At 39.6% G+C, this 18,048-nt stretch overlaps 4 protein-coding genes across 6 annotated transcripts; 1 reads left to right on the top strand and 3 right to left on the bottom strand.

The window, feature by feature from the left end:
- Positions 1-76: 76 nt before the first annotated feature.
- LOC148390734 (guanylyl cyclase-activating protein 1-like) lies at positions 77-2,614 on the bottom strand. The gene is made up of 4 exons (XM_088390924.1): positions 1,513-2,614; positions 1,048-1,197; positions 751-841; positions 77-655 (listed from the first exon to the last, which is right to left on the bottom strand). The coding sequence occupies exons 1-4, from the start codon at positions 1,705-1,707 to the stop codon at positions 489-491; spliced, it is 603 nt and encodes a 200-aa protein (XP_088247050.1). The 5' UTR covers positions 1,708-2,614; the 3' UTR covers positions 77-488.
- A 159-nt stretch (positions 2,615-2,773) lies between these two features.
- LOC148390733 (uncharacterized) lies at positions 2,774-6,537 on the bottom strand. The gene has a single exon (XM_088390914.1). It carries the CDS (start codon positions 6,203-6,205, stop codon positions 3,242-3,244), a length of 2,964 nt encoding a protein of 987 aa, XP_088247040.1. The 5' UTR covers positions 6,206-6,537; the 3' UTR covers positions 2,774-3,241.
- Positions 6,538-7,306: 769 nt separating this feature from the next.
- On the top strand, positions 7,307-14,222 carry LOC148390732 (uncharacterized). 2 transcript variants are annotated; one of them, XM_088390915.1, is made up of 5 exons: positions 7,307-7,775; positions 9,648-9,736; positions 10,739-10,826; positions 11,313-13,185; positions 13,263-14,222. In XM_088390915.1, exons 1-5 carry the CDS (start codon positions 7,697-7,699, stop codon positions 13,357-13,359), a joined length of 2,226 nt encoding a protein of 741 aa, XP_088247041.1. In that variant the 5' UTR covers positions 7,307-7,696; the 3' UTR covers positions 13,360-14,222. The 2 variants fall into 2 exon arrangements, with proteins under 2 accessions (XP_088247041.1, XP_088247042.1); XM_088390916.1 differs by lacking the exon at positions 10,739-10,826 and having other exon boundaries at positions 7,734-7,775.
- A 258-nt stretch (positions 14,223-14,480) lies between these two features.
- On the bottom strand, positions 14,481-17,009 carry wdr77 (WD repeat domain 77). 2 transcript variants are annotated; one of them, XM_088390922.1, is made up of 11 exons: positions 16,937-17,009; positions 16,631-16,729; positions 16,102-16,287; positions 15,883-16,024; positions 15,748-15,797; positions 15,500-15,570; positions 15,308-15,365; positions 15,127-15,198; positions 14,940-15,048; positions 14,801-14,869; positions 14,481-14,712 (listed from the first exon to the last, which is right to left on the bottom strand). In XM_088390922.1, the coding sequence occupies exons 2-11, from the start codon at positions 16,713-16,715 to the stop codon at positions 14,568-14,570; spliced, it is 987 nt and encodes a 328-aa protein (XP_088247048.1). In that variant the 5' UTR covers positions 16,716-16,729; positions 16,937-17,009; the 3' UTR covers positions 14,481-14,567. The 2 variants fall into 2 exon arrangements, with proteins under 2 accessions (XP_088247048.1, XP_088247049.1); XM_088390923.1 differs by having other exon boundaries at positions 15,127-15,192; positions 16,631-16,992.
- Between the last annotated feature and the right edge of the window lie 1,039 nt (positions 17,010-18,048).

Below are 18,048 nucleotides of genomic sequence, written 5' to 3'. Positions count from 1 at the left end.
TTGCGTCATCATATTTTCTATCTTATATCGTCTCTGCTGGTCCAAATACTAATAGAAACACTGACAAATTCGAATGTTGGCTCTGTGAAATCGGGTTTATTTGTTCCCAAGTGTTTGTCTTAGCTGCATTGCTTTTGAGATTTGTAACAACCTATATGAACCTCAAGATAAAATTGGCCACAAAATGCCTGCATACTGTCATAAAATTGTGTAAAAAAAAAAAAAAAAAATACAATGGGAAAAATGTACCATAGTAGTATAAAACAAAATGGCTGAGCATCACCACCAAGTAAACTTCTCAGTCGCTGTCTTGACAACTGAAACGCTCTTCCTCTTATTTCTCAGAGCATCACAGCAATTTGTAGATCTTGTTGGACGGCTAGGGAGTTGGTGTCATCCATAAAATGAAGATCTACTATTCAGGGTTAACATACAGTCCTTCAGTGGCAACAATTATATGGGAAATAACCAAGTGATCAGTCCTGTTGTCAAGATTCTTGACCTCTGCCCTCACGCTGCATGTTGAAGTTATTAGCAGTCATTTCTCCTTGAATCTTCTGAACAATGTGTGAGATGTCCAAATTTTGCGTGAGCATCCTCAGCAACATCTCGTCCTCTTGAACCCCGCCGATGAACTCTTCATAGGACAGTTCACCTTGGCACAATAAAACCAATACATTTGGATTTAGTCAACCGTTTTAACTAAGTGGCATAAATGAACATTTAACTGGAAACGACAGTATTACTTACCATCTCCATTTACGTCAATCTTGTCAAATACCATGTTGGTAAACACCTCTGCTTTAACGTCATCATGAATTCCATTGATTGCGTCAATAGACTGGCATAAAAAAAGAAATGTTACTCATAGCTTACTTTGATTCACCAGTAGATGTCGCTAAAGTGTCGCAAAATAATAATATACTAGCGTCCCTCCCCACAGCTTCATCCCTTGTCTGCTTTAATCGAAACCAATAGGTCAGTAGGTGGGATTTCTACCAAGTCCGGATTTATGCAGTTGAGCAGCTCTAGCAAGGTTTATGCTACCTTGAAGATCAGAAGCAGCTCGTCGCGGTCAATGCAGCCACTTCTGTCAAGATCGTAGAGTTTGAAGTACCAGCGAAGTTTCTTTTGTACTGTTCCCTTAAGAACGAGGCTGAGAGCAGCTACATATTCCATGAAATCAATGAAACCATCCTAAAAAAAAAAAAAACAAACACAAATAATTTAGTATTTTTCTATGTTCCTAATAATGGCGTGTTCACATAACCAGAGAAGGGAAGATGAGCCGACAAATCATTGAACAAGTCTGGATTGACTTTTTTTTTTTTTTTTTTTACAAAATCTTACCTTATCTAAATAAATAACATTCGGTTTCTCAGAAAAAAATAGAGCAAGATAGGTGATAGCAGCTTTCTCATGGAAAAGTTCCTCAGCAAACTAATAGTCACAAAAATAGCCAGATATTGATGATACAATTGATAAATAATTAGGAGTAATGAATATTCTTACATCATTCAAATCAAAGGTTGTAAACATAGCCTTAACATAGGCATCTGATGTTTCCGACAGGTTCCTCAGCCCAAAAAACCTCTTGAACTCATAGAACGAAAGAAGTCCTGACGGGCACTCCGTCATAAATTTTCTATACCACTGATGACTCTCACAACTTTGTAGATCCTCCACGGTCGAGTCGTTGTTTCCCATGCTTGTTTTCGTCACATAAAGTCCTCGGCAAAATCCTTAAAAAATCAAATGTACTGCATCCAAACACAGAGGCATCGCAAGCTTGTTTGTTGTGAAAAGGCTAGACATATTGGTTTGTTAGCCATTCATCCTTCTGAAGCTCTCAGGTAGTAATCTACTTTGCTTGCCCATGAGACTTAACTATTTAGAGCGCTCGTGAGGGCAGAAAGACCCATTTAGAGTTGTATTTACATATGTTCCTTGCTCCTATATTCAACAATAGAAAAGGCTGTCGGGAAAGCAGAGGTGATAGCCAGCGGCAGTTTTTTTTTCTTTTTTTAAAAAAAGATAGATTTATTGACAACACTAATTTGCCAGTTCAATATAAAATCATAATTCAATTTAAAACCCAAATTCAAGGCTGCTGTCTTAAAATATCAGTGTACTGTACAATAGACATGGAGAAACAAATGCAGGAATCTTAAATGCTCTTTTTTCATACTGTATTTCAGATGGCTTAACGAATTCCTACTGAGGAACTGGATGAACCAGTCTTGGTTGTTTCCACATATTTAAGGTGTGATAGAAAACTGTTGTTTTGCTTTACAGGATAAAAAAGATAACATTTAGGAGTATAAATACTCCAAATGAATCTTCAGTTATCATAATATTATATATGTACCATCTACATTTTGGAGAAAAACATATATAACAAAACTATAAAATGCTTTATATTGTTCATGAATTGAATTGAAAGTCCCACTAAGCTTGAATCATTTCTTTGTCAAAGTAAATAAGATATATTAACCTTGTGTAGTACACCTGTTGCTCTACATGCATTTTAAAGGGTTCTTTTCACGAGGGTTAATGCCGGTGGTCAGCTCACTCTGGTCTTTGGAGGATTCTTGATCCTCTTTAGACTAATCATCATCTTGACACTTATCACCTGACAGTAATGACATGGTAAACTGAGAAAACTAGGTCACATGACAGTACTGGTAATCGTGTGTGTCGTCTACAACTAATAACATTTGAGTGAGGGGGACAAGCGTTGTAAATTAAAAATAAAATACTGTAAAGTCATGCATGGGCTGGTAGCTTTCACTTTTATGATTCATCATAAGAGCAGCTGATGGATGAAAAAACTTGCATTATTAAAGCGCTGCAAGGTAAATGTTCTGCCTATTGAATCGAGTATTGTTTGTCCACTATGGGACAATTAAATTATTCCTAAACTGAAAAAATACATACGTCATTTTTTTATCTTTTGTAAAAATGTTTGTGGGAAAAAAAAAATATTGATTCAAAAACAACTGACTAATACAAAGCAAGTGATTTTTGGTTACAAACAGTTTGAAGACAGATAAAACAAACAAAAATGGCTCTCCAGAAAAGTCCAGACATTCTTGTCAGGTTAGAGATATTAAAAAACACACACACATTGACAAGAGATGAGTCGGAAAAAAACAATGGGAGCTTTAAAGTTTCTGAAACAAGTCATATATGACCCAAGCAGTATTTGCCCAAAGACAAGGAATTCCTGTAATACAAAAATTTAACATTGATGAAACTGATCAGCGATGAAATCTGTGAAGTCATTATCCTCGGAAAATATAGTTAAAAGAAAGAGCACAACCACAACCTCGATTAGTGTTCTAATGGAACATATCTTAGGAACGATTAGTAGCCAAGAGCCAAAAGTTCTGGTTTGATTGTGAAGTCTGCCAGATGCGGACGTCGGGTTCACCTCGCTCAGTTCGTCCACATTTGAAATGTTGCCATGTTCCTCATCCATTTGACTAAGTTCTAGCAGTTTTTGGCACGTGGTTTGTTTTGAATTCATAATCAGAGTCTTCATCTCCTCTGTAACTGTAGTTAGCTTTTCTAACTCATCTTCTTTATTTTCCAGGAGAAATCTGGCCTCCTCAACTTTGAGTTTGTTTTGTTTCAACGCTGCCTTCAACTGTGTAATCTGTTTCTTTTGTTGATCTCGAGTAGATTTAAGCTCTTCCATCTCGGCTCGAACGTCGCCGTGCTGTTTTTTTAACGAGTTGTCCTTTTCTTCAAGCTCACGCAATTTGGTGCTCAACTTCTCCTTCTCTGCCAAATCTTTCTCCATTTGCGATTCGGCCTGATCTATTCGTCTCCGTAGGTCGCTTTGATCGTGTAACTGAGACCTGAGTTTCTGAGCTTCTGTCCTCAGATGGTTGAGCTCGATTTTATACTGCTCCAACTCAGCCACGAGGGTCTCCGTCCTCTGCTTTATTAGTTCCTCGTTCTCTTTGAGATCCTCAACTTGCACTCTTAAATCTCCATTCTCTGTTTGGAGATCAGCCAGTTTTTCATTGAGGTGGTTCTGCTCGGTCAGCCTGTCCTGGTTTCCTCCAAGATCTTCTTCTTGTGCCCTCAAATCTCCATTGGCAGCCCAAGATTCCAGATGGGCCAGCTTTTCATTGAGGGTCTGGTTCAGCTCGGTAAGATCTTTAATTTGTGTCTTCAGGTCTTCGATTTCCGTTTCCAGCTTCAGACTTGGAGAGTCAAGCAAAGCCAAGTTGTGCTTGCTCAGCATTTTTGGCTGAATGGAGCAATTGTTAAGATGAAAATCTTCTATTTGCACGTTCACGTCTTCTATCTCGGTTTTCAAACCCAATTGGTTTTCATGGGGCGGCTCGTGCTCGGGCGCTGTCTCCAAATGGCCTCCAGGAACATTATTTAATATTTCATCCATCTGCTTGACTTCTAGTTGGACTTTAAGCTGCTGTACTTGTTGTTTAAGACTGCCAACGTAGGAGGTCAGCTCCTCCGTGATTTCATTTAAATAAACAATTTTCCTGTTTTGCTTGGCTAACTCGTCATCTTTTGTGAAGAGTAAAAATTGAGCCTCTTCATGTTGCCGTTTACGCTCTTGTAACGTCGCCTTCAGTTGAGCAATCTGCTCGCTCTGTTGTTCCTGAACACATTTATTCTTCTCTAACTCCACTCGAACGTCATCGTTTTGCTTTTGAACAAAATTGCCTTCTTCCTCGAGCTCACCCAGTTTGTTGCTCAGTTTTTCCTTCTCTGCCCACTCCTTCTCCATGAGCGATTCGGCATCGTCGATCCTCCTCAGTAGTTCCTCTTGATCTTGTAATTGACTCCTCAACGTCTGTACTTCTCTTCTCAGACGATGAATCTCGGTTTGATCGTTTTCCCTTTGAAATTTAAGGTGGGATAATTCACCCACCAACGTCTCCGCCTTCTCATTTAAGTTGATCTCCGATTCTTTCAGAGTCTTCACCCGTGTCCGCAAGTTTTCATTTTGTTTGTCGGTTCTCATGTTGCAGCTTTCGAGTTGCGAAACCTCATCCTTGAGTGACTCATGCTGCTTAATCAAAATCTCCTCGTTTTCTTGAAATCCTTTAACTTGTGCCCGTAAGTCATTATTGTGAGTCTCCATCTTTGCTAGCTGAGACTGAAGCAAAGCCACCTGATCATTGAGGGACTTAAATTCATCCTTTAGTTGGTTGTTTTTTTCTTTAAGGGCTTTAACTTGTCCCTTCAGGTCACAACTCTGTGTTTCCATCTTTTCTTTTTGAGTTTGAGCTTGAGCTAGTCCAACTTTCAGGCTTCGAATGTCATCTTCCAAACAGTTCTTGTCTTCTTGAAGGGCTTTAAGTTGTGGCCTTAAGTCTTCTCCCTGCGCCTCTTTCACTTCCTTGTTAATTTCCTCATCTTGGAAATGTTTCGTCTCACTTTTCATTTTCTCTTGATGAAACTGAAGTTGCGCCCTCAAGTCATTATTTTCGGTCTCCAGCATTTTTATTTTCAAATTCTGTGACTGTAGCTCAGCTGCCTCATTTTTTAGAAAAACATTTGGTGGAATCAGTATGTCCTCACCTTCTTTAGGATTTTTAACTTGTGTTTTTAGGTCGACAATATGATTTTTGAGGGCCTTAATTTGCTCAAACTGATTGTTGTTGGGAATAGCTTTAGCATCTCCTGTAACGCCTTGGTTGTTTGTGTTCAAGTGGACATTTTGCGATCCAAAACGAGACCACTCCTGACTGGCAAGGTTATTCGTCCCAGAAAGTATCACCTTCTCTTCAACGTGCGATCGTAAGTCTTTATTTTCTTCTTCAAGCTGAGCAAAATGTGTCCTCATGTTTTCGTACCGTGTTTCCATCTCCAAACACCGACATTCGAGCATAGCCATCTCGGTGCGAGAGCCGAACTTTACCATGTTAAACTTTAAGAGGTTATTCTGCTCACTGAGAATATCTTCTTTTTGTTGAAGATTAAGCAACGCCAAATCTTCATTCGCTGTCTCCCCCATGAAATTTGAATATGGAAGACGACCCAATGTTTGGGCGCTTAAGTCATTTTTCTCTGTTTCCATCTTGAAAATTTCCGACTCCAGATTAGCCAAATCTTCCTTGACGTGCCGTCTTTGCTCAAGCAACATGGTTCCTTTATTTTCCAGATCTTTAACGTGTTCGCCATAATGGTCATTGCTTAGTAGTTGCCTGTTTGTCCAGGACATCCTTCAATCCTCATTTAGAAATTGGAGATTCGGAGTTATCCTCTCATGATTTGGATGGCTCCTAAACAGTTTCTTTGGAGGTAAAATGGAAAACATCCTTACTGATAGGTGGTACAAAAAATGGATGGCTCGATCCTTAACACCATGTCAAAATTGAACACGATGCCTTAGTTTACTCAAAATACACATTTCTTTTGACCTTTGGGTTTGTCAAGATAAGAAAATGAATAAAAATGTGTGCAGAATAGTGCTTTTCAGCTTCATGACACAGAAGGCGACTGTTGCCGGGATACAAGGGGTAGTTTACGACCTGGTTAAAATTATTACATCAAAATAACATATCTGGCTTGTGATAATAGAGATGAAGTCATTTAACATTGATAAGCTCTATTGCAAAGATGACATCGATGGTGACGGTGACACGATGACAGCGACTTGAAGTTATGACATCATCAAAGTTCCTCCAAGTATGTAGGTCATTGCTACCATACAACAATACAATTAGTGGACATTTCCATCTCCAGTGATTGCTGTTACAAATAATTAAATGAAAATGTGGTGTTTTTTTTTTTTTTTTTTTAGTCAGAAGACTTATGTCGCATCTATTTCTGCACTTTGTAGTTCACTATGAAGTTCAATACATTTGTGATGTGGAAATGTTTTGCAGACTAAATATGGATCTTCAACAATGTGTATGTACAAACCAATGAAATATTCCTAGATATAATAAATATTGTTTAATTAATACATTATTAATATTAAATATTCCTGAATATTACCAATATTATCAATATATTCATAATGAAATAGAGGTTTAAGGGTTTTATACTTGTTCATATTTCTCTTTGAACAGCTAAATATTAAACTATGTGTAATTGTGTAACGGTAATTAATTACTCGTCGTCACTGATTATTTATTTATATTCAGAGACTTTTTTTGGTCAAGTTTGGGTTTAAGTAGTCATGTCGGTCACATTCAAAATGGCCGACTTGCTGACGTAGGCGAGTAATGCACCCGCTTACTCAGTACGTGGTCTATATGTGTCTATGATTTTTTTTTTTGTAATTTGTAATTTGTACCTGTGGCAGTGCCACCAGCGACAGATGACTTTATGCAAAAGTTATGAAAAATTAAAAAAAAGTCACAGATGCAAGTGTTAAAATGTTTTGCTAGTTTGCAAGCATTGAGCCTTTCAAAGAAGCAGTGGATCTAACAACTAAAATCTGAGATCTACGTACCAAGTATGTAATTAAAGACAGAGATTAGAGCTGGAATGTCGGCGGAAAGAGCAGAGCAGAGCAGGTTGGGGCCTCACCTGTAGTCGGGAATGTAACTTGAGCACGGGAGGCGGAGTTAATGCATTTCTTTCCATGACTTTCCTTGCAAGATCGCGCTTGAGTGCGTCCTTGTTCTCCCACAACGGACTCACGAAGCATCTTGTCAAAATGTGTGACTTGTGATCATCACACACGTTAACGCTAGAAGTCAAGATGAAGAGGGGAACCCTGGCCTTTTTGGGTCGGAAGGATAATTCTCTCTTCGACACCAGCATCAAAATGAGGGAAATGGGTGAGTATTTTGCAAGCGCGGCAGGTGCATTGGAGGTGGGGAGTATGGAAAGTATTTTACTAGGAAGGATATATGCACTCGAGTGGCACCTCTTGTACAGTAACCTATAACTTACAAATTGTAACAAAAGTCCTCACCCTGTACATAAAAGTATTAGGCTTCAGATAATTGTGCCCAAAAAGTACAGATTCAACTCCTATATTTCATTTAAAGTTAGAAATTGAAACACATTTAAACAAATGAATATTGTCAATTACATAGAATACCCAAATCATGTTCGATATTGCTGCTTGTTTTAATTTTAAACCAAGAGCTAATCTTGGCTTGACCTTTACGCTATCAAACACATTCACGGAGCTTGCTTACTAAATAACAAATGAACACGCCTGCAAAAAAGATACATTGTATGTTTTTTTCCAGATTAGGCAGAAATGTTGCTGGTGTTATTCTTAAACAATGCATTTGTTAAAACATTTTTCCCCAAAAGTATAATTCATTATATTTTTCTAAATGTAGACTAAACAAAACAAACAGGCACAATAATATATCATATACAATATAATATATATGCTACTATAATAAAACGTAGGTTCAAACAATTCTCGCAAGTAGACAAATATCTTATGATATCTGCTGCTGTTGTCTATTTTAGTCTTATTTTGATAAAGTAAGGAGCAGGGTCTTTTTACCTGTTGGGGATAAAAGTAGAAAGGAAGGAAGAATAAATACAATAGTACAGTGAAAATACCTAAAATATTTATTCAAATAGAGTGAAGTAATACTGTATTTGTATTTTGTGACTACCGAGTTACTTCGTTACTAGCTAGTTAGTTACTTGCTAGCACATAGCTAATATGTCACAAAAGTCCCAATAATAATATAACCTGGGATGGAATAAAATAATTTGAGTGTACTGAAAATATCTGTCAGAATACAGATCACCTCAAAAATAGATAGATAGATAGATAGATAGATAGATAGATAGATAGATAGATAGATAGATAGATAGATAGATAGATAGATAGATAGATAGATAGATAGATAGATAGATAGATAGATAGAGCTATGGTGACACAATTATGTGGTATTCATTTATAATTGCAGTTTAACCTCAAACAGGAAATGTCAGTCAATGCTTTTTTTGTATTAGTGGAAATGAAAGACATTAAAGAGCCAGACTGGTAGGTGGTGTCTTAAAACAGCGTTGACTTTGGCTGCTATGTGTCTCGTCTTTCGCCAGGCCTCATGAGAAAAGCGGTAAGTCAAATGTTTGACATAACATCTGTTAGAGATTTGCTCACTCCAACTTATTTCGCAAGAACCACACGAGAGACAAGTTCTTTTAGACACCTGCAGGTGGAGAGCTCACACGTTGACGGAGTGAACTCTGAAGCTCTCCCAACTGCAAGGACATATTTATTAAGAGAAAGAGTGGGGGCAAGAGTAGACTGAATAGGAAGCCCTTGTGCTCTAGTCAAAACATATCAGGGGGTGTTTTACGACCTTGTATAGAATGGGATTCATTACCGGTTGCATTCCAACATAATCATACGATAAGGATACTCTGTAAAACCCTAACAACATCTAGGCTAAGTGCTTTTGTGCGACATTGTATGTCTTCGCTTCTCATCACTTTCTTACTTGGCAATCTTAAAAAAACAGCTGAAGAGCGTGATCTTCCCCCATCACAGCTATTTTTATTATCCTTCCTGGTCTCACAACATGTTTTTTTAATTTTTTTAATGCCAGCTTCCGTCCCAGTAACATGCCGTACAATCATTTCCAATAACACATCCTAAAAGCAATTAATCCCTCCTTGTGAACAAATTACACCAGTTTTAACATAGATTTGCACTTTTTCTTTTCCCCCAGATCACAGCGAGCTGGTGCTGAACTCACCAACTTCTCCAGAGTCAGGTACCGCCAGTGTGCGTGCTAGACCGACCGTCAAGCATTACACAGTAAGTTACTCAACTTGCCTTGAGCAAACTATGTTTATTGTTTTCTTTAGATGGAACACTTGCCTATCTGGAACGTCTGTTAGTTACATTATAACCTTAACGGACACCTTAATCCAACAGAGATGTTCAATACCATTGATTACCCATAGCAACACCTCATATGTCTGATAAATCATAGCTTCATAAAGGGTACAAGACATCAGAGCAATTTTAAGTTCAAGTTCAGGATACACTTATTTGCATTGAGCAGTCTATATAGCTGTTTTACAAAAACAAAAACAATACATTACTAAACACTCCGGTTCACACACCCCAGTGTTATGGGAGTGGTGAGTGTTTGCATCTGAGGCATGTTAGATGTGGCGCACCCAGAAGTGCATGGGCAGGAAATGTGCTTTAAGAAAAAATCAGAGCGTACAAGCAGGTGAAAGCAAACGGTGAGCCTCGTCATGGTTAACAACACGCCCACGTCATGTCTTTTTATCCAAGTGTCACGTGTCGCATTTCCCTTCACATGGCAGATTGATTCTTTTTGCCCAGTGACGCTAAAACCATTTAGGAATTTTGTATCATGGAAACAAAATGTTTCTTTATTACTACTGGCGTCTGAGTTGTGATCAGAGTAGAAAATATTTGGGCACAAACAATCAGGTTTCTAAGCGACGGCTTGGAGGGAGCACGAGACAATGTGGTGAGCAATAAAAAGGTGGCACCGTTTTATTCTGATTCATCAATGCGTAAGATACGAGGTGCGTGCAATGTAAGACAACGCTCAATGGAAAATATTACAGAAATTAAAGGTTGAACAGAGATTGACCTCAGAACACCCCATGATAGTTTTTTGGAACGCAGTTGAAATATTTAATTTATCGCACAAGCACCTGACATGCTACCATTTTCAGCAACTCCAAAACAGGAAAGTTTTTATCATTGTTCACAGGTGCGTGTATTTTTTTTGGTCACAGTTTGCGCAATGATATTTGCTTTCCCCCTCCAACATAGACTTCAGAGAATTTTCAAGCATTTGCTGTCCCAACACCGAAAGTGCCAGTCCTCCCCCCTATCAGTGGTTCAAAGGTCAATAGTGCAGGTTAGTGCCTCACACATATGCTTTTCACTATTTCATATTCTACCTCAAAGATTTGACCTTTTCGTACTGTGAGTGTTTGTGATCTCGGATGGAAATCAGTTTTTAACGGGTTTATTTTTGGTTAGTCTGTTGCTCAGTGGCCTCTCTGAATGTGCCGTCAACCACATGACACATTTGTTTAAAGAATGGGAGTGTTCTTGGAAACAAGTCAATTTCTTTCCACTGATTTGACCTTCTCAAACTATAAATATCATCTGTAGTCATTTACAATCCAAATTGGTTTGCGGTGCTGGAGAACAAACCCATTGTGTCTTTCAAGACGCAGTGTTTTACTTATCAACTAATCTAAAGGAAGTGGAAACACTTTTAGTTTTCATTCTTGTACTATAAAGGATTGTCAGAACTTCTTGTGCTTCAAAATTTCTTAACGTGTTAGTTTTCTACAGCTGATGAGAATATCTCAGTTATTCTGTTTTTTTCTTTCAGTCAATGGAAACGTGTTCTCGTATGACTTAGTGGAGGAAGAAATAATAGTTCCGCCTCCTCCCCCCATGGCCCCTCCCCCACCTCCAGAGACGTTTATCCTCCCTCCACCAGACTTCATGGGCTACCTAAGCAGTTTAGAGATGGCCGCCCTTCAGCCTCCCTCAACAAGTCCTCCGAAGCCACCCATCAAGAAAGACAAAAGTCGTCGTGTCATAAAACCCCCAACTGAGGCCCCACCGGAGCCTCCTTCCATAGATTCCAGTGAAACTCTCATTTCAAAACCGTCCCCGGCTAAAGTTCCCAAACATCCAAATTTCGCCCCACCGCCTCCTCCGAAGACCGCAAAGATTCCCCCTCCAAAACCAATTCGACTTTCATCTATGGCCAACACCGATTCCCCTCCGCATATTCCTGCCCCATCGCCCCCTGTGAAGACGCACACGCAGTCAACGTTCAATCCTCAACACTCAGCAAAGCTTAACCATGTTTCCAACACGTCAATCCTCAAAGGCTACGTGGAACAAGACACAAGACCTAAGCAGATGTTACTCCTTGAAGATACTGGTTCTGCCAACCCAATGCCAAAGTTGGTCCAGGTGAACGGGAATGTTCCCAGGGAGACGCCAACCAAGCCAATTCGCAAAGATCCACAGCATCACAAAGAGACTTTACAAAGTCAGACACCTCTACATGAGCGTCCCAAATCAATTCCCAACGATGTTCTTTATTACAATTTAGAGAATTTACAAAATACTCTTCCCGCTCAATCATCAGTCCCTGAGGTGACGACACAGGCTAATGCGGTAACAGTTTCAGCACAAAATGAAATTGTCAAACCACGCGGGGTGCCATACAAAATCCCAAGAAAGCTTCAGACATGGAACAAAACTTTCTTGACCTCTGAGGATATCCAAGGAAAACTTAATCCAAAACCAGCTGGTAAATTTAGTCCATCATTAGATCATAAACGATACAGCCTCAAGAATGATGAAACCATTGCGGCTCGAGAGGCTTCTTCGGCTTCCCCGCTTTCGCTGCTAATGGCGGCTAAGGAACGAAATAAGAATAAGTCTTATGAAATTGGGACAATGAAGATTAATCAGCGCAGAGGAAGCACTCAGAATTCGATTGCCCAAACTTTGCCGACAATGTCAAAATCCCTCTCAAGCTCTGCACTCTTTCATCCAGATGAAGTCCAAGACAGTCCAACTTCTGTCAGTCCCGTCCAGTATTGGGATACAAACTCAGCAACCATTGCACGGATGACTACTGGACAAACATACAATTCACCAGAACCAACTTCATCAGATATGAGGAAACGGCTTGTGGAGAAGAATGATTCCTATGTTAGGTCTGGAGGGGACAAGGTACACTTTTTTCTCCCTCCACCTCCAGAATTTGAAGATTTTGGTAACATTGCAGAGCCCTCTCCTTCCATTCGTTCTCCTGACCCACTGTTGAAAATGGCACCGCAAACAAATAGAAACTCTCTTCCACCTGCTCACATTCCACCTTCACCGGTTCCCAAACCCTCAAAACAGCCGTCTCTAAATGTCAATGTCCAACCGAAGCCGCAGTTCCAGACATATTCGACGGTAAACTCCGCTCAACAGCCAACATCTCTATCGCCAAGTCAAACCACACTTGTGAGCATCTTACAAAAAAAAATGTTGGAGATGGACCACAAAATTACTCCCACGGACGAGACAGACTATGACGCTCAAGACTGGAGCGTCCCACTCTCGGAGGAAGTCAAAGTCCCTGTCATCCCAAAGACCACACCACAGGTCAAAAGTGCTTCCACTGGAACCAGCCAAACAACCACCCACAAGCAGGAAGTGAAAATGGTTAGCAAACTTCCAGTAATTAACAGGTAAGACCTCCAGTGCTAATTGCTTGATCACGTTTGGATATATCTCAGTTTCATGATCAATATTTTCTCCTTTCCAGCAATGAACGGCACTCAAGCTACCAGTATGGAATGACTTATCGAATTCGGCCTGGAACCCAACAACCCATTACTCTCATTAGAAAAGGACCATCATGAGTAAACAGGATCGGTATTTTTACATTATACATGGTCGATTTAATATCATACTTCGTGCTAAGACGGAATGCTGCACAGAATGTACAGGGGGGAAAACAACAACTGAGGTAATGCCCACTAACTGGAAGTATAATTTTGTTTCTAGCCACAGTTTAATCACAAATCTGAGATAGTAAATGGGCATTTATTATTAGATGTGAGAAGCAAAACAAACAGTTAATGTGTCATGCTAAACGCTAACAGATCACCTTTTTAAACTAGCATTAGCAATGATGCCTACATGTTCAAAGCTAGTATAGCTGTTTTTACAAGTCAGTTTATCATAAACTGGAAAATTAACTGAAAAACGAGAACACAAAGTTATAAGTTTTTCAATCTTAGATATCCTAGAATGATGGGCTAAAGTTTTGACAGTATAGACAAACGTAGGAAGTTGCGGAAATAAAGCTGTGACTTTTTAAGTGTAAAGACGTGCAGTAGTGGACAGCTTGGCATAAACCTCAGATTTATCTGTTTAAAGAATCTTGAATGTAAGTTTTAATAATGTAAACTGAAATTAGGCACATCCCATACAGTATATTGTAGCAGTAATCTTAATTTTCTGTCAAGCTGTATCTATTGCCGGATCTTTGCAATCAGACTGCCTTGCGTAGATCTTTGATTTGTATTATTTTAATCAATGAAGGAGATTTAGTTTTATATTGTTTTTGTGCAGTATAAACCAAGAATGTACTAATGCTGATATGCAGCAATATTTGTAAATATATTTATATGTTAGGCTAGGGTCTAAGAAGTATTCATCACCTATGCAAATTTGGTTTTACCAATCTCAATCTGATTAATAAATTCTGATTGATAAAGAATATTCAAAAGTCTAGAATTTTGTGTTTGCGCCAAATGATAGCACGTTTGAATATTTTCAGTTTCTACATCACTAGACCTCCTTTTTTTGCTTGGTATTTATTCCTTGCCTTTTGATAGCCAGCTATCTGAAGCCGGAAATCTTTAGTCCCCCCCAACTCATAATTTACTCATTGACAGACGGTAATCTTTATTTCCGCTCTTTCTTCTCTCGCGTCATACTCATAACAGAAGCACTACTGAATTCATTGACACTGAAAAGCTTTTGACATGGTTTATTTGCTAAACATAACAGATGATTGGCAAAGACTATGGAATTGAAAGTTTACAATTTCTAATGTTTGGGTCTAAGACGAGTTCGGGGCGCCCCCTGTTGGCTCCACAGTGTGGTGAAGCACAAGGTGATCCCAGCCCACAGTGGTAAGTTTATTTGAGCCTGCGTGGAGCCAGCACACGCCCTTGACAAAGTCTTGATGGCGCCGATCTCTGAATCTACAAAAGGAAACAGGAAAAATTAAAACTTTTGTAAACTACTTAAAATCTCAGAAAGGCAGGTCTGTGCCATGTTGCCAACACTCACATTTCTTGGAGTTCAGAATTTAAAACAGCAAGGGAGCAATCGTCGCTAATGGAAGCCAGCAAAGATACGCTGTAATGAAAATAAAATAAGTATAATAAATATTAATAATTAAGATAAGGAAAAGAGCATTTTTCCTTACCTGTGTGTAGAAAATGCCAGGCTGTTAACTCTGCGGCTGTGGACGCTCGCCACACGGCCCGGCTCCGTCGCGAGGAAATCCTTGACGGTCACTCTGCCCAGCTCGTCGCCTGAGGCACATGGAATGTTATTGAGGGTGGAAAAACAGATTACAAAATCCGGCTTCCTTGAACAAGCTGGGTTCATACCAAATGCAATGGTGCTTCTTTGCTGAGGATGCCAAGAGACAGTAGTGGGCAAACAGTTGGAAGTCTCTAAATCTAAAAGCAGAAAAAAAGCAGATATACCATAACAGAAATATGAGAACACACAAAAAAAAAACCATCATCATCCTCTGCGACAAATACAAAAGTAGTGAACGTTACTCACCTATTCTTGTGGCTGGTTTATTTGGTTTCCGCGTGTCCCACATAAGCACGCGGCCATCCTAAGCGGTGAGATAAGACACACCTTAGAGGAAATAACTCTACAGTCCTCTTTGTGCATCAGCTAGACATTTTAATATTGATTGGTCAGACATAGATGAGAACAAAGTAACTCAAATGATGAACAACATCTTACCTGACCACAGGAGACAAAAAGAGAATCGTCTGTAGGACTGCAGGCAACGCAAGTGACCGCTTGTGTGTGAGCTGGAGGATGGAAACAAACATTTCGCAAATGGTAAGCAACAATACACTAAAAAGACATTTTTGGACAATTACTGTTTGCATTGTTAAAAAGGGGGTGATTTAAAACTTCTAATGTATGCACACTATAAAGTGCATTTAGAGTGCAGTGGCTTTTCACCATGGCAACGTTGTCCTTACCACTGTAAGACGTGACAACCATCTCCTGACTCAGGTCCCACACTTTAATTCTGCAAAAATGACACAAATGTTCTTTAAGAAAAAAATTAATAAAAATTGTAGCCTGCAGAGTGAATGTGTGTAACACCTTCTTACCTGCAGTCCATACTCCCAGTGATGACAGTGTTTCCTGCAGCTGCGGGGCTCACACTGGTAACAATATCATCATGCTCATGCTTGGTGAAACGGTTGACAAGGAGGCGCTCATCCTCATCCAGTTCCCAAAATTCCAAGGCACCTATGACAGTAAAACCACCACAGGTTAGCTCATCATTCTCCAACAAAGGCATCATACTTGTGAAGGTATGTTCTTACCCGAATCTGCTGCCACGACAACACCCTTTTCTGATGCCCACTTGACGTCCGTTACACCAGTCTCAGTCTGCACGCCAGCTTTGCAGAAGCCCTCATTTGGGGCCTGCTCTGGGTTACTGTAGATCCACACAGAGCCCTGCCAACTCCTGCCAGCGAGACTGGAAGAACCGAGCAACAAGGTGCCATCTGGGAGGGAAGATGATGGAGGGAAAATCAATATGTGAATGACGACAACAGCTCAACTCAAAACAAAAGCACAAGGAAGAAGCATTTATTAGATTTTAATTGAGGTTCACTTTTTGTATTGAAGTGGTTCACATAATAGGACATAGCTTTCACTCGATCTCCATTTGAGTTTATGTTCTGAATTAATGTACACAACTAAATAGTCGACACAGCCTCAGCCCATTTCTCTGGCATTTTCATTTTAGCTCAGAGACATTTAAGTTGTATACAAGTATGTATACATGTGATGAGCAGTTGAAAACAAAATCACATTTGCGTGAGTCGTTCACTTGTTGTCACCTACCTGCTTTATATTGCGCCGCACACAGATGCTTCTCCATGCATGCTGGAGCATTAGGAGGTATATTCCAAGGATTCTCCTTTAGCATTGTAGTTTCCAGTCCTGTATTTTTTAATCCAAACAATCAGTTTGCAGCAGGACGAAATTAGCCTCAGATGATTGAGCGCAAAGAAATTTAACAGCAAGGAACAGGTTTGTTTTAGCCAGAGCACACAGTGCAAAGGATACTCAACTGGAGTGTGTTTATCTAAAATTAGTGTGCAAAACACAATGACCGTCTTTTCAATAATAAGAAAGTAGAACACGCACGCGGTGGCTTGTTCTTCTTCGGTGCTTTTGCTTCCTGTTTCCCCTTGGTGGGTGCTGCCGCAATATTGCCATCCTCAGGACAAACACAGTATGTCAGTCATCTAATGTTAGACGTCACTGACGTTAACTGTTACCAAAAGCTGCCTTTTCTGGACACATGTATTTTTCTCTTCTGAGTTTTAAATTAAAAGAATGTTCCTGCTTATAATACATATTATTTTTTGTATGCCAAACGAGTGGCAGCCGAATTCAACCATCTAAAAAAAACCTGTGTTCTATGTAAAGTTCACTTCATTTAACAGGAAATGAGTGGCATGATAGTTCGCTTGCTATAGGAGATGTGTCAGAAAAATTCTGGTGCTGATGTCGCAAGCGATGTCTTTTGAACTCAACCTGCAAACTCCAAGTGATCCCTTTTAATGTGGGCCAGATGATCAACAAGGGTCTCAACAAACATGTGGGAATTGCTTGATCAAAGTCAAAGTCAAAGTCAGCTTTATTGTCAATTTCTCCACATGCCAAAGACACACAAAGAAACCGAAATTTCGTTCCCCCCTATCCCACGGTGACAAGACATGGCTCACAACAGACAAACAGTAAACAAGTATAACAAAAGCGTGCCGAATAAATATGAATAAATAACACAACAATAAATAAATAAATAAATAAATAAGAGGAGCACAAAAAGAAAAAAAAAAACAAAAAAGAGCAAGTGCGCGTACAGCAGACATTCCCGAAAATAGCGCAACAGTGCCGCACGCTACGCAGAAGGGGGTAGCGAGTTCAGGGCCCTAACAGCCCGGAGGAAGAAGCTGTCGGCGAGTCTGGTGGTGCGGGAGCGCAGGCTCCTGTACCTCTTCCCAGAGGGCAGAAGGTCAAACAAAGAGTGAGCCGGGTGACTCACATCTCTGGCAATCGAGGTTGATTCTGTGTACAACGGTGATAAAAGAAGCAACTAATTCATGTACAGAAAAAAAATGTTATAAGTTATAAGCAGTGGAAGATAGATGGATTAATAATATTAATTAATTAATAATAATAATAATAATAATATTGGCGTTGTTGTTGTTACACACAATGTACCTACGCTTAAAAAAAAATGCAGCTCCCGA

Source organism: Syngnathus floridae, chromosome 11 (assembly GCF_059516105.1).
Source record: "Syngnathus floridae isolate MCC-2025c chromosome 11, RoL_Sflo_1.0, whole genome shotgun sequence".
Taxonomy (NCBI): Eukaryota; Metazoa; Chordata; class Actinopteri; order Syngnathiformes; family Syngnathidae; genus Syngnathus; species Syngnathus floridae.
Note: the sequence above shows the minus strand (reverse complement) of the source record. Positions and strands in the feature narration are given on the sequence as shown.